Source organism: Carassius gibelio, chromosome A2 (genome assembly GCF_023724105.1).
Source record: "Carassius gibelio isolate Cgi1373 ecotype wild population from Czech Republic chromosome A2, carGib1.2-hapl.c, whole genome shotgun sequence".
Lineage (NCBI taxonomy): Eukaryota > Metazoa > Chordata > Actinopteri > Cypriniformes > Cyprinidae > Carassius > Carassius gibelio.
The window spans coordinates 27,416,777-27,431,055 of NC_068372.1; the positions used below are offsets into that span (position 1 = coordinate 27,416,777).

Sequence of the window (14,279 nt, forward strand, 5' to 3'; positions counted from 1 at the left end):
ACCAGCTGAAAGTGACCTCAGTTCTTTTTGTGTTGACAAAGAGAACATTTTCTCTCTCTCTCTCTAGCACTGAAGTGATCTCACTCTCTTTCTTGTTTACCACAGCTTCATGAGAACTCAGACCCCAGCTCTCGGTGCAGCAATGTTATGCTGGTGCCTGACCTGGAACTTTTGGAAGATGAGTAGACTAGAAAGCTTACAACAGATACAACTTCGATAACAAAGACTTTTTCAGATATCTTCAAGTTAGACATTACTCCAATAAGAATATAAAACATGTGGAAGGTACAGGATCCACAACAGTACATATAAATGAAACTGAATAAGAAAATTGTATCAAGAAGTTATACCTTAAATGTAAAACACAGATGACGACAGCTAAAAGACCTGAAAAGAGATTATGCCAACCCCTTAGAGGACCTCAGATGATGCCAACCATGAAGCAACATACAGAATTCAGGTTTATGGAGGCAGTCTGCTTGGGAGAATATAAGGTTTTTCATAACCCCCCAAGTTAAATATTAAAAAGACAATTTTCACATCTTTTGGGATTGTAATTTTATTCATAATTGGTAGGATTTGAATAGATAATGGAATTATCAATTGTATTAGCAATAATGGAATTGTATCTTGAATGCAACTTTAAAACAATGTACTTCGGTATTTGTCCCACAAAAATAGCAAAGAATAATGTTGGTCTTATCTTTCATGTCTAGAAATACTGCAAGCTAGAATCTCTACATGAAAGAAGTTGATTCTGAGAATCGAAGTGCCAATGTTTTCCTCTTCTGAATTGTTAAACATTGGAGCCTCACCTTCAGGCTGAATCACACAGACTCTAGACATCCGCCTCACCTAAATTTATGGTCAGGACTCACAGAAATTTCCACTACCCTAATTTCGACTAATTTGCCCTGTTTAGTCAGTCTGGCCCTTGATGTCTTAATTGCATTAGATAACAGAAAATCTAAGTGCCATTTATATAGCACTAACAAAATTTGTATATTTCAAGGGAATTAATGAACTCATAAAATAAAGTGTATATATTAACTTTAATGCAAAGTAAGTTGTTTTGGATAAAAGCATCTGCCAAATGCATTGATATAAATATACTTTTCAAAATTGAAACTAAAATATTGTGAGACATGTGGTCATGGTTAACTGACTTACACCCATCCGTGAAAACAACCACTTATTAAAAGTCATTGCAAAAGAAAAAAAGAAAAAAAAAGAGAAGTTAGTTGAGAAAAGATCAAGCAACTTTTGTTTGTAGGTGCCATCTGGTTTAACATTGTGTTATTTTGTGTGGTTTCAGTATGCAGATCTTTACATACTGTATATGGTGATAACACACCACGTGTTTAGTTTCCAGAGTAGTTCCTAAAAAAGTTTGAGGATATTCCTATTTCTCATCATTCATTCTGTTCAGCCATCATTTCATTGGTGTAAATGAAGTAGTAAACTGCTGGGTAGGAAGTCTAACAAGTGATTGAACACCGGAAAGTTTGGTTCTTATTTTAATGTTCATGTTTCCGCCATAGTATGAGCTTAGATAAAACTGATTATTTTGACATCTCACTGTTTCCAATCAATATAGCAGAGTTTCCTCTGTTGTCTTTTGTAACTTATGGTTCTATGCATCTTGATGTCTGTGTCAAAATGTGCAGAGAGTAAAAAGTGTCAGAAACTATATTTCATTGAATTCAGATGTGTTTTTTTCCAGCAGAGTAGACATGAGAAAGGAAGGATGTGGTGCAAGTGTGAAATGTGTGTTGTTTGCAAAACTGTCTTTTATTAAGTTGTTAAAATTGGTTACAAATCTTTTGAGTAACAGATATCGTACATGCAAACACCCATACATTAATAATGAGATGTTTGCTGAAATGTGTTTCTACACTTAGGTTTCCATTATTTTGTCTTTTTATGTCTATTGCTCTTTTGTATTATATCTGATTAAAACTCTGAGGCTCAGCAGGAAGTTTTTCTTTCTTTTTCTCATCAGTGTGACACTGAACTTCCGTTTCTTTAGGGAGTCAATGCAGCAGCAGTCATTTCGAGATTTGTTTCTTTTAAAGATTTTAAGCTTTTTAATTTAGGATCATGTTATTAAATCACCTACTCGTTTTACTTATTTTTCTTCTGACCTTCAAAACAGGTAAATTTAAATTTGTTTATTATACAACTGAAGGATTATTAATGGTTTTTCTGATTGTGAAGAGCGCCAAAGCCATGGTTCAGATATCACCACGGCTTTGCCGTTCAGCATTTACTGAATATTCTGTATACAACTATTTAATCTATTCTAGTCTATTTTCTAACAAGTTAATACTTTTTTTTTTCTGTAGGAAGACAATACATTTTTATTTTAAATTTAAATGAAAAAAAAAAAAAACAGTATCAGTTGTATGCAAAGAGACCCACGTTTGATTTTTGAACAATTTACCAATTTACTCACGGAGGTTTCAATATCTTTGAAATACCAATATCTATAGGAATTAACTATGTTGGAACTTGAAAAATAAGAATTCAAAAGGAAAGTTTATCAAGAATTAGAATCTAGAAGGATATTACAATCTCTTGAATACTACAGGCACTGCAATTCTGGAAAAATAATATATATATAAGTTGTCAAAATGCCTCAAATTAGATTTTATACTATTGAAAATGTGTAAAATATAATGTTGTTTATTCATGAAGCAGCATTAAGATCTCCTGGGAATAAACCATCAAGGGCCATTAAAATAAAGATACCAAAATGAAAGTTGGATGTCATCGTTAAAATAGGTTATTTAAAAATTCAACAATGTTTAATTCAGGTGTGAAAATAATTAATATCTATAGCGCATGAGCAAAGAGAGATTTGAACGTGCACATGACACAGTTTGAGCGAGAGGAGGTACCCGTTTTAAGACCTGTTTTTTTTTTTTTTTTACTGTCTGTGGTTTTAAGTGCGTGCACTGTTTTAGGGGGAGGGCAGCTTATATGTGTCCGGTTTTGTGCAAGAGCAAAGAAAAACCATGTGCGAGCGGAGAGATTTGACAATACATATCTTACCATTGCATTCACTCATTTCTATACCGGACGCCAGGGCCGTGCAGAGACCTTTGGAGGGGCAGGTGCTCAAAGTATAAAAGGGGCACATGGAACAAGGCTTTAAATGGTGCTGTTCAAAATATCAATACAGCAATATATTGTGATGCATTCCTTCCGGATTCACGAATCGATATGGATGGTTATGTATTGATACAGCAGCAAATGCTTTGATGCAAAGAAACAATAGAGAAGACAATTTTAAGTTTAAAATAATAATAGCTCTGGGATTAGAAACTCAAATGTCTTAAATTGTCCCAACCTGATGGCTTTTTCTTCTCTGTTTCAGCATTAATCTATTATTTTAACCATCACTACTACTCTTGCACCTAATCAATAAGTCCACCTTAAATATTGATACAAAACATAAAAAAAACTGATCCGCTGGAATGATTAATATTATTATTACTGTTGTAGTTGTTATTGTCTAAAATTGAACACATTTGCAATGTAAACATATGACATGCTACATTTGTTATTCATCTCCTTCACACTGCACTTTGATGTCAGGTATGTTATGCATTTTTTATTGACACTGATTTTTTTACATTTATTTCCAGAGAGATATTATTCAGTTTACAGGCTAAAGTGGTCTTGCTCTTGAAAGCACTGTTGCTATTGTAGAAAAAATATATATTTGCGTCACATTTAAAATATAATTATATAATTAATTCCTGAATTGTTTTTATTTTTATAATGATAATTCAAAGAATGAGAAAACCTGAATAAGCCTAACCAGTGTTGTGATAATTATTTTTAAGGCACTCAACGTGTTAAAAAATAAATAAGTACTGTAATATAATAAAAGTTTAGTCAAATAACATAAAAAAGACCAGACCCTTAGATGTCTGTGAAACTTTTCTCCCTCAAACAGCACGCTAGTGTTACTTCTACACTACAGGCTACACACAGCAACATATCTGCATGTTCTCACATCACATCGTTCTTGTAAAATAATAATAACTATATAAACATCAAAAAGTTTTAAAATTGCTTGTTTTATTTTTGTTATTATTTTTCTTCATGATTATTTTACTTTCTTTTATGTAGGCACTAAAAAAAAGCACTTTGAATTACCATTGTGTACGAAATGTGCTATATAAATAAACTTGCCTTGCCTTGCCTTACAGACATAATTGTTAATGCTGCAGTGTATACGGTAGTTCTGCCAACGGTAAAGCCGTTGGTTCAGTCCAAAATGGCGGCAGCGTGATAGCAGCGCCATCTAGCGATTGTTGTCAAAACTGCAATGGAGTTTCGCCTCTTGTTACTTCTATACTCTTTGTGCACGTGCCTGCCGGACGCTATACAGTTCTGTACCACAACCGCTCTACTGGACGCAACAACGCGACCTTGACTTTGTGTCAGTATGTCATAATTAGAACAATGCATCAGTTTAATGTCAGGTTTTGTCATGCCGCATCCAGTGTAGACAGCGTCATTGATTGATTTTTATTGTATTTTGGCGCGGCTCGCAGATAGCGTCACTGATTATAATGTGTTCTAGACCTAATATGTTTTGCTGCTCACGTCTGGTGTAGACACGGTGTTTAATGTCGTTAGTGAGGAGGAAAGCCTTTGTGTGTCCTATGCCTTAGTGGACAACATGGAACCCGCAATAAATAAATAAATAGGAGAGAATAATAATAATAACAGCTATTGTCTCTGTGCTATTTTGCATGTTTCAAATGATGCAAGTGTTTTTCCCTGTAGGTTTTTCTTTATATATATATATATATATATATATATATATATATATATATATATATATATAAAAACATTAATTGGTCATAATATTTAGTGAAATTATTTGGAACAATCAAAAACGTTTGAGAACCACTGGTCTAAAGTTAACAGTCCACATGTTTACATATGTTTTTTACAGTGAATTTGAATTACCAAAAGTAGTGCCATAAAGCAACAGATTTGTTTTTATATTTCTGCAATCTTTAGTTTGAGTGATTTGTATACTAATGTTTACACCAGGCTTTTTTGTCAGTGGTTTATACTGTAATTATTATTACATGCTTACAAGGTTGAAAGTTCAACAAATCAGTCAATATACTACTATGATTGTAGTTGTTTAATTAAAATGTTATTCATATTAACTCATGCATCACATCATTTCATTGTAACATAGGCCTGGCCTATGTATACATACATATACATACACACACACACACACACACACACACACACATATATATATACATATATATATATATATATATATATATATATATATATATATATATATATACACACACACACAAACACACACACACAAAATAACTGCATTAATATTAATATCAAAATCTCAAACATGAATATATTGGATCATTCTCATTTCAGAAAAGAAATGTACAACAGGTCTAGTGAATAAGTTTCTTTCTCTCTCCTCAGGGTTCAGTGCTGAGATCTCTGTGTTTGTTCAGACGGGAGATTCTGTTCAACTGGAGATACAGACTCAAGAACTACCAGAGTTTGATGATTTATCATGGAAAAATGAAAAAAACATTAATATAGTTAAATATTTTCAGAACTCAAAAGAAGTAAGACCTCACTCTTCCTACAAGGACAGAGTGGATTTCAATGCTAAAACCTTCTCTCTGACACTGAAGAACATGCAGAAGACAGACAGTGGACTCTACACAGCACAAAAACGTGGAGAATCAGACTACAATATTGTTACATACAGAGTATCTGTTATAGGTGAGAAAGACTCATATATGCACACACTTTTCTTTGTGCATTGTTAGGTAGTTAAATTAAATGCTTTTATCATATATTTTTTTTTTTTTTTTACATATGAATGAAATTATATTCAGTTTATCTGACACTAGTGCTGGGTGATATACCGGTTCAAAAGGTAAGCAGGTTTCAATTATGCACATAGTATGAATAAAAAATAATAAGGCATACATACAGTATAGTGTAACCAAATGTTCCGATGCTGAGAGCAGAAAAAAAAAAAAAAAAACAGAGGAGGTTATAATCTAGGATGAACCTGCCCCAAAAACACAGACTATGCCACCCAGGGACTTTCACCAAGAGAATGATTTTATTTATTTCCTAATTGCAATATTACTGGACACACATGTTACTGTACAGTTCAGCCAGAGACTAGGTTCATTTTAAAAGGAACAACAAACTTTATTTCAATAATTTTAAAACAATTTAGAACACATGCATACTTTAGGGAAGGAAACAGAGGGAGAAATTGTAAGTGCTGCTGAGGCTTACCAGTGGAGGAGAAGAGAGTCACGAAGGCAAGGAGGAATCCCAAGAAAAATCACCCATGTGAACACACACAAACACTGAAAACTTATATATATATATATATATATATAAATTCTAAGATAAACTTGTCAATAAACAAAGAAAAACTAAATACTAAATATGATTCAAGTACAATGAGACCTTGACCAAAGAAAACAATTTCAGTAATAAGAAAGAATTGGACAAAATATAAATACATCTTTTAAACGAAATTAACAAAAACTAACTTTTACCTCATTTGAAAGCTATATAATAAAAAGGAAAATAAACAATTTAAACACCGATCACTTAACTTATAACACACACTTATTTGGTGATGACGTAGAAGGTCTACATGAGAACCATGGATAAGTTTGCTCTGCCGCCATATTATTTTCATGCACACCACACATGGGCGCCATATAGGGGGGAAAAGATAGGACAATTCCAAGGACCCCTTACTGACAGGGGGCCCAACAAATAGGTAAAAACTAATTGTAAAATTTGTATTATATTATACACTATATAAAACATCATCATTGAGTATATTTCAAATAATAATAAAATGAATGATGTCTTTGATTTTACTTATTTTGGCAATAAAAGTTAAATATCACCATTGACCAAAAAATAAAACATCCATATTGACCGACCACCTGCATGAAATGGTTTGGCCCTGCCTTAGCGCACTCATCAGTGACGGTGTTTTGTTAGTTGCAGACAGTCAATTAATGATGAGCTAAAAAAATTATATCTGATGACAAAATTATGACAAAATTTATGCCGCGTTTTAGTTAATTAGACGTTATTGGATTATAATGTTATTTGAGGACTATTGGACATTCAAAATTATTATTAATTTTTTTATATATATATATTAACGATACAATACAACAACATCTGTTTATGCCAGGGTTGATACACAAAATACACTACTAAAACAGACATACAAGACAAACAATAACCACAAAATAAAATAGAAATAAATATGAAACGAGACCAAATTACATAAAAGGATTCAAATTAAACATATTTAGAGAGTACAAGATCGGTCTTAATAGCCTTTCTATTTTTAAGACCTCTTACAGTGGTGTGATATTGTTTTAGCTCTGCTAAAAGGTGTTCAAAATTTTCAAAATTTGGTCAAAATTCTTCTTATGAATATGGAATTTTCCTAAGACTAAAAACTATTGGACAAAAAAAGAAAAATCCCTATCTGTTCCACTATCTTCAAAGTAAATAAACACATCTTTTCCCCTCAATGTTAAAGTTTGTCCAGTTTTACGTCTTATATAGTTTTCAACATCATGTACAATTTTATAAGACACCTCCTTTATTTTATTATTTAAGAGGAACTTGTCCCCAATTAACCACATTCTTTCCCATTTGATTTCTTCAAACTGAGAAACCCAAAAGGATCTTGCTGCAGGAAGTGTTTTAGTGTGCATTAGATTCCTAATGTATTTGTTTGGGCATTTTTTGGTAGTGATGTCAATGTATATATATATATATATATATATATATATATATATATATATATATATATCAGAGATGGGGACTCGAGTTTGAGACTCGGACTCGAGAGCGACTTAAGTCGCACAAACAGTGACTTCAGACTCGACTTGAGACTCGTCCTCGAAAGACTTCAGACTCGACTCGGACTCGAGCTCCGGGACTCGTGAACAATGTTAATTTTTAGTAAACGTCAGATGAGCTCGCTGTTAGAGTTGTGACGTTCGCGAACGAACCGATTCTTTTGAACGGCTCATAAACATGAACGATGGGAGCCGAGTCACGGCTGGAGGGGAGCCGTTCTTTCTGTCGCTCTTTTTTCCTATGCGTGTTTCAGAGCGCGTGTTTCACACAGATGCACACAAATGAGCTCCTCCGCGAGACAGAACAGTTATAGGGGGAGGGGCGCACCCAGCGCAGGCCAACCCTTATAGCGTGATGATATTAGTTATTAGTTGTGCACGCATCCTTCACGTGAGTACTCCAGTGGAAAAAAACCTGCGTGCCTCTGTCATTGGGTAGGAGCGGAGCCATGACGTTTTGCACAGATATTCATTGCAGCCCACTTTGTTATTGTTCATTGACTTGAAGGGGCTGATGTCCTATTTGCAAAGTTTACAGTAGTAATAGTATGTAGACATTTCCATTTTATTTATTCAAATTTTATCTACTTTAAATATTTTTGGTTCTCTATCAAAATGTTCTTGTGTGATAACAATGTTCTTGTGTGGAAGTGTTTGTAGTAAAAGCTGTTTTGCACAGAAATTCATTGCAGCCGGCTTTGTTTTTGATGTTTATTTGTGAGTAGGTATTGTATGAATAACATAAGTCAGCGTAGCTTTGTTCATTCTTAAGCCAGACAAGAGGTGTGCAGCTATACAGCCAGGACAGACAGAAGGCCATTACTGAATCCATAAATGCAAAATACAGATATTAACTTAAAAGTAAAGCATTCTTGGTGTTTTTGTCATGTTGCAATAGCCTGTTTACACTGATTATATACCAAAATCAAAGTTGATATTGTATGCTAATAAATAGAGTTGTCATAATAACATATTACATGCTTTGAATTCCTTATATATAGCAATGCAGTGTTCTAAGCAGCTTGGATGGATCGATGTACGTGATGCAACATTTATTATAACCAGAGACTTAATATAATAAAGAGACTTGAGACTTGACTTGGACTCTAGCTCAGAGACTTGAGACTTGACTTGGACTCTAGCTCAGAGACTTGAGACTTGACTTGGACTCTAGCTCAGAGACTTGAGACTTGACTTGGACTCTAGCTCAGAGACTTGAGACTTGACTTGGACTCTAGCTCAGAGACTTGAGACTTGACTTGGACTCTAGCTCAGAGACTTGTGAGCATCTCTGATATATATATATATATATATATATATATATATATATATATATACATACATTTATATATATATTTATTTTGTATATTGCATATTCCTGTAGTTCCAAATAAAACAGTTTGTGGCAGAAAAATTGAGCTTGTAGACCATTTTCCAGGCTAACAGGGCATGTTTGTGAAAGATGGCCAACTTCACAGGCAACTTCTCAATTTTAAAGTCACATTTCAACAAGTTTAATCCTCCCAGTGAATCAAAAATCTGTTTAGGAAAGGTGTTCCAAATGCTCTTTTCTTCCTTAATTAAATTACTTAACCATCTCACCAAAAAGGAATTACTTAAGGTTTCAAAAGTCAACACCTCAAGACCACCATCTTTCCTTAAATTACATAAAATATCTTTATGTAAATAATGGGATCTATTCCTCCAAATGAAATTAAATAAGATCTTATCAAGTTTTTTATATACACTAGCTGGCATTCCCATGGATAAAGATAGATAGACGGCATGTGATATCACTTCTGCCTTAGACAATAAAACTCTGTCATTCAGTGACAAGTCCCTCATCAACCATATATTAAATAGTTTCCTTATTTTCTCTACTATGGGGTCAAAATTTAGATTACCACGCTTTTTTTAATTTTATCAATGATAACTCCCAAGTATGTTATTGTATTTTTAACAGGAATACCACTTATGACTGATAAGTCACATTCCTTTAGTGACAAGGCAGATTTATTTAGATTCATTCTTAAACCTGAGACTTCAGATAATTTTGTGATAGAATCGATTGCTTTGATAACCTCATGCTTATTACGGAGAAATAATGCCGTGTCATCCGCTAACTGTGAAATTTTAAATTCTGTACCTAATGTCAATATACCTTGGAACTGGGCATTTTTAATATGTATGGCCATGATATGTGTAACAAGGAGAAAAAGAAAAGGGCTAAGGGGACATCCTTGACCTACCTCAAATCTAGGAGTTGTGCCATGAGCAAGTTTAACTGAGCTGTTACATCCTCTGTATAGAGTTTGAATAGCCTTTAAAAATTGTTCTCCAAAACAAAAACATTTGATCATTTTTAACATAAATTGATGACTATGTCAAATGCTTTATAAAAATCGACAAATAGGATAAAACAATCATCTACTATGTATTCATTATAATCAATCATATTCAAAACACATATATTATTACCTATATTCCGGCCTGGCATAAAGCCTGATTGTTCTTCATCAATTATATCATCTAACCCTGATTTTAATCTTTTAGCAAAAATTTGTGCAAATATTTTAGCATCATTATTGAAAAAACTAATTGGTCTTAAATTTTCAATACTTAATTTATCTTTGTTTGGTTTGGGTATCAATTTAATAAGTCCTTGTCGCATAGTTGGTGGGAGTTCCCCTTTCTTAATGGCTTCTATATAAACTTTAAAAAAGGAGCTAACAATTGGTCAAAAACTTTGTAAAATTCACTTATTAGCCCATAATTCCCTGGTGATTTATTTAGGCAATTAATTTTTGCACTTCTGATAAAAGAAATCTCTCTGTCACAAACCAATTTAAAGCCATCGTCAATGACATCAATATAATTTTGTTTACTTTTTAGGGGCCCTATCTTGCACCCAGCGCAATTGACTTTGTACACCGACGCATGTGTCATTCCTATTTTGCACCCGCGCAAAGCGCGCTTTTCCCTCCATAGAAGCACGTTGCTAAACTAGTGAATGAACTTGCGCTCCCTGGGCGGTTCTGCGCAAAAAAGGAGGCGTGTTCTGGCGCAAACAATCCCTAGTGCTATTTCGCTGTTCCATTAAACAATTGCGCCACTGACCAGAAAAAACCTAGTCTAAAGTCAGTGGCGCATTGCGCGTTGTTCATTATGCTATTTTAGGGGCGCATGCTTGACCATAATGTATAGCGTGCACAACCCGCATACACTTTGCTCATGTAATCTACACAGATGCAACAGTTATTTTTGCAAATCATAAATTTTTACACTAAAAAAATATTAACACATGAGATGACGGAAATCATGACGCTATTTTGGGTGGGTTTCTCCCATCCCCATACAACACAACTTCTCTGTCTTTCACTGCTCTTACAAGAACATCAGTCTCCTCGGCTGTGAACCGCTCCTGGCGTGCGCCTGGTAAATACGCCATAATAATAGCAATCCATAATGGAACTTGCGCACCTGCTTTTAAAGGGAATGTTGGATGACGCTCTGATTGGTTTATTTCACGTTACGCCCAAACCACACCTATGAATAATGAAGCTACTTCAGACCAACCCATTTTAGATTTGCGCCGGGCGCAAGAGCCATTTATCCCGCCGGGAAAATAGCAACAGCGCCGAAACCCGCCCACAAAGTTACTTGCGCTTCACGCTTTGACACTTGCGTTTCAGATCGTTTAAATAGGGCCCTAGGAAGAGATCCATATTTTTTACATTTTCGACATCAGTAGAGTACAATCTTTGATAGAAATCAGCAATGTATTTTGATATCTGGTTCTTATCATCACAGACAACATCATTGATTTTCAATTTACTTAAGGATGATACTTCAGTTTCTTTTTTCTAGATTAAAGAAATATTTAGAGCATTTTCCCCTTTTTCAAGCCATTTCCTCCTAGATCTGACAAAAGCCCCTTTAGCTTTGTCTTCATACATCTTGTCCAATTTAAGTTGTAAAGAAGTTAGTTCTGTAAATTCACATCCAGTTAAATTAACTTTCTCTGATAACTTTATTATTCTAGTGATAACTCTGGATTCTTCCTCTCTCTTGTCTTGGCTATTTTCTTCCCTAGTTTTATAGCTAACTTACGCACTTCAAATTTCATCAGCTCCCAGCAGCTTCCAAAGTTGTTATCAAGATTAGCTTTTCTCCAATATTTTCCAATCATCACGGTGGCATCATCCTTAGGGGGGGGGGGGGGGGGGGGGGGGGGAGAAATGCTCATTTTCCCTCAATCTCCTGTTAATCTTGAGTACCTATAGAGTAGTACTGCATCCTTCATAACTCCAAAAAGTCTTTAGTTTGATTATATTCATAAGAGAAAGATAGGCTGTACCGTTTTTTCCTGGAAAAACACGAGCGGTTGGAGGCATGACGTGTGGGCGTAGCTAAAGAATCACAAGCGCCAGTAGGCTTTTGTGTTGAGAGTGTCTGGAAGCTTGACATTACCGTGAGGAAAAAAACATCATCCAAAACAAACCATGGCTAACAGTCAGATTCAGCCGTATATTTATGATCCAGAATCAGATCCCGAGGCTGAAATTGAACAAGAGCAGCATCAGCAACGATGTCTCTATGTGGTATGTATTGAAACTGTATATATTTGCTTAGCGGTTTTGGAAAATGACTATAACTGTATGAACTTCTTTGCAAAAACTGCAGAGATAACTGCTCTAATGTAATCATTAGCTGCCTCAATGCCCCTTATTACACATGGGGGGGGGGGTTACCTTAAGAAATGGTTGCACTTCAACAGAGCATACAAGATCTTTCCTTTTCAAGTGTCTTTAATTTCGTTTCCATTCACAAATGCTCTGATCCCCACAAAATAAGCCTTCTCTCCTCTCTTTCTTGCCGCTTCTACAGTTGGCCAGAGCCGGCCGCGAATGGCTCTGTCTTCAGAGGTCAGGTCTTCTTTGAACCAAAGCTTCTTGCATCTTGTCGATGACGGCAGAGATGATGGTATCCTGAAGTTCCAGAAGCGATGGCTGTTCTTCGTTGCCTCTTGCCTTTTTCATTTGAGGTTTTGTAGGGTTGTTAGGAGATGAGACACACTCCTCAAAAGCACTGGCCTGGAATGCATAAAAGTGTATTTCTCGGACAGTTCGTTTTTCCTTATTTGCCACCACTTCCACTGCGCTGTTATGTTAGCAGCAGAGTTAGCAATGACTAGCTTGAATAATAAGATGTTATTTTTCCGAAAACTGGCAAAAAAAAAAAAAAATGAAATTCAATAACACTGCAGTCGAGCAACCAGAAAAAAAAACTTTTAGCAGCAAAATTTAATTCTAAAAGTTAATTTGAGCAGCAATCTTCAACAGTCGTTACAGGTCCATTCAAATCACTCCTGGTCTCGCCGCAATCTTGAATCAGCCTCATTGGACATTCAAAATGCATCATATTGAGAATGAGGAGTTGTCGTCATAGCACAGAGCCCCTCCCCTCGATATCACAGTCTCCGCCATGTTGGCAGGATCCCGGCGGCGAAACAGGATTGTTTACATGTGCTGTTAACTCGGTAGTAGAGGAGTTTTTTGGCAATTCCGCATTGTTTTACCATGCCTGGAAGTTACTGCTGCGTTAAAAACTGCTCCAGTGCCTCACACGATACATATGGAAAACATAGGAACAATGGAATACAGTTTTTTTTTTAGGTTACACAAAGCGCAAAACAGCGGTATTTGGAGAAGCTCTCAGGCATCCAAAATATCGACCCATACGAGCTCCTTGCAGCGGAATGGCACAGAGACCTGGACCATTTACCTCCACGCACATATATGGACATTGTGAATTATATTGTTTTTGGTGTAAGTTACTACACAATGCAGGAGTTTAAAAGCCACAAGTCTTTGGAAAGTTACGAAGCTTTCTGCTGTGTCCATCTAAGCCCCCAGGTGATGAAAACAGCGTTGTACTGGCTAAAGTAAGTTTATTCACATGCGTTTTAGCTTGTTGTAATTACACATTGCATTTAGCAGACACTTCTTGACCAAAATGACAAAGCAACATAAATAACTGCCACTGTTTTGTAAAGACTAGATTGTAACGAGATGTTCAATGTATACAAACGTTCCAACATGTTTTGACGTAGGCTAAAGCTGTGTATGTTTAGGTATAATTTGATTTTAGCCAAATGACACATACTGTACCAGGTTTTTGTGTTGGGGGCTGCAAAGTGGACAAACCAGTTCTGGGTTGGCTAGGGTAGTTAAATGTGTAATTGCAAGATGTAAATGTCCTGGTTAGATTAAAGCCATTAACAGCGTGAATGCAAGGTGACTTACATCGTAAACAATATAATTCACAATATCCATA

The 14,279-nt window shown here is 35.2% G+C and overlaps 1 protein-coding gene across 3 annotated transcripts in view; it reads left to right on the forward strand.

The window, feature by feature from the left end:
• The first annotated feature begins 1,988 nt into the window (after positions 1-1,988).
• Positions 1,989-14,279, forward strand: part of LOC127935670 (CD48 antigen) — a 46,380-nt gene continuing 34,089 nt past the window's right edge. For 2 of the 3 annotated variants that reach the window (XM_052533763.1, XM_052533779.1), the window contains exons 1-2: positions 1,989-2,155; positions 5,494-5,802. In XM_052533763.1, coding sequence (XP_052389723.1) covers positions 2,101-2,155; positions 5,494-5,802 — 364 coding nt within the window. In that variant the 5' untranslated portion in view covers positions 1,989-2,100. The remainder of the gene's footprint in view (positions 2,156-5,493; positions 5,803-14,279) is intronic. The other variant, XM_052533771.1, reaches the window with a different exon arrangement.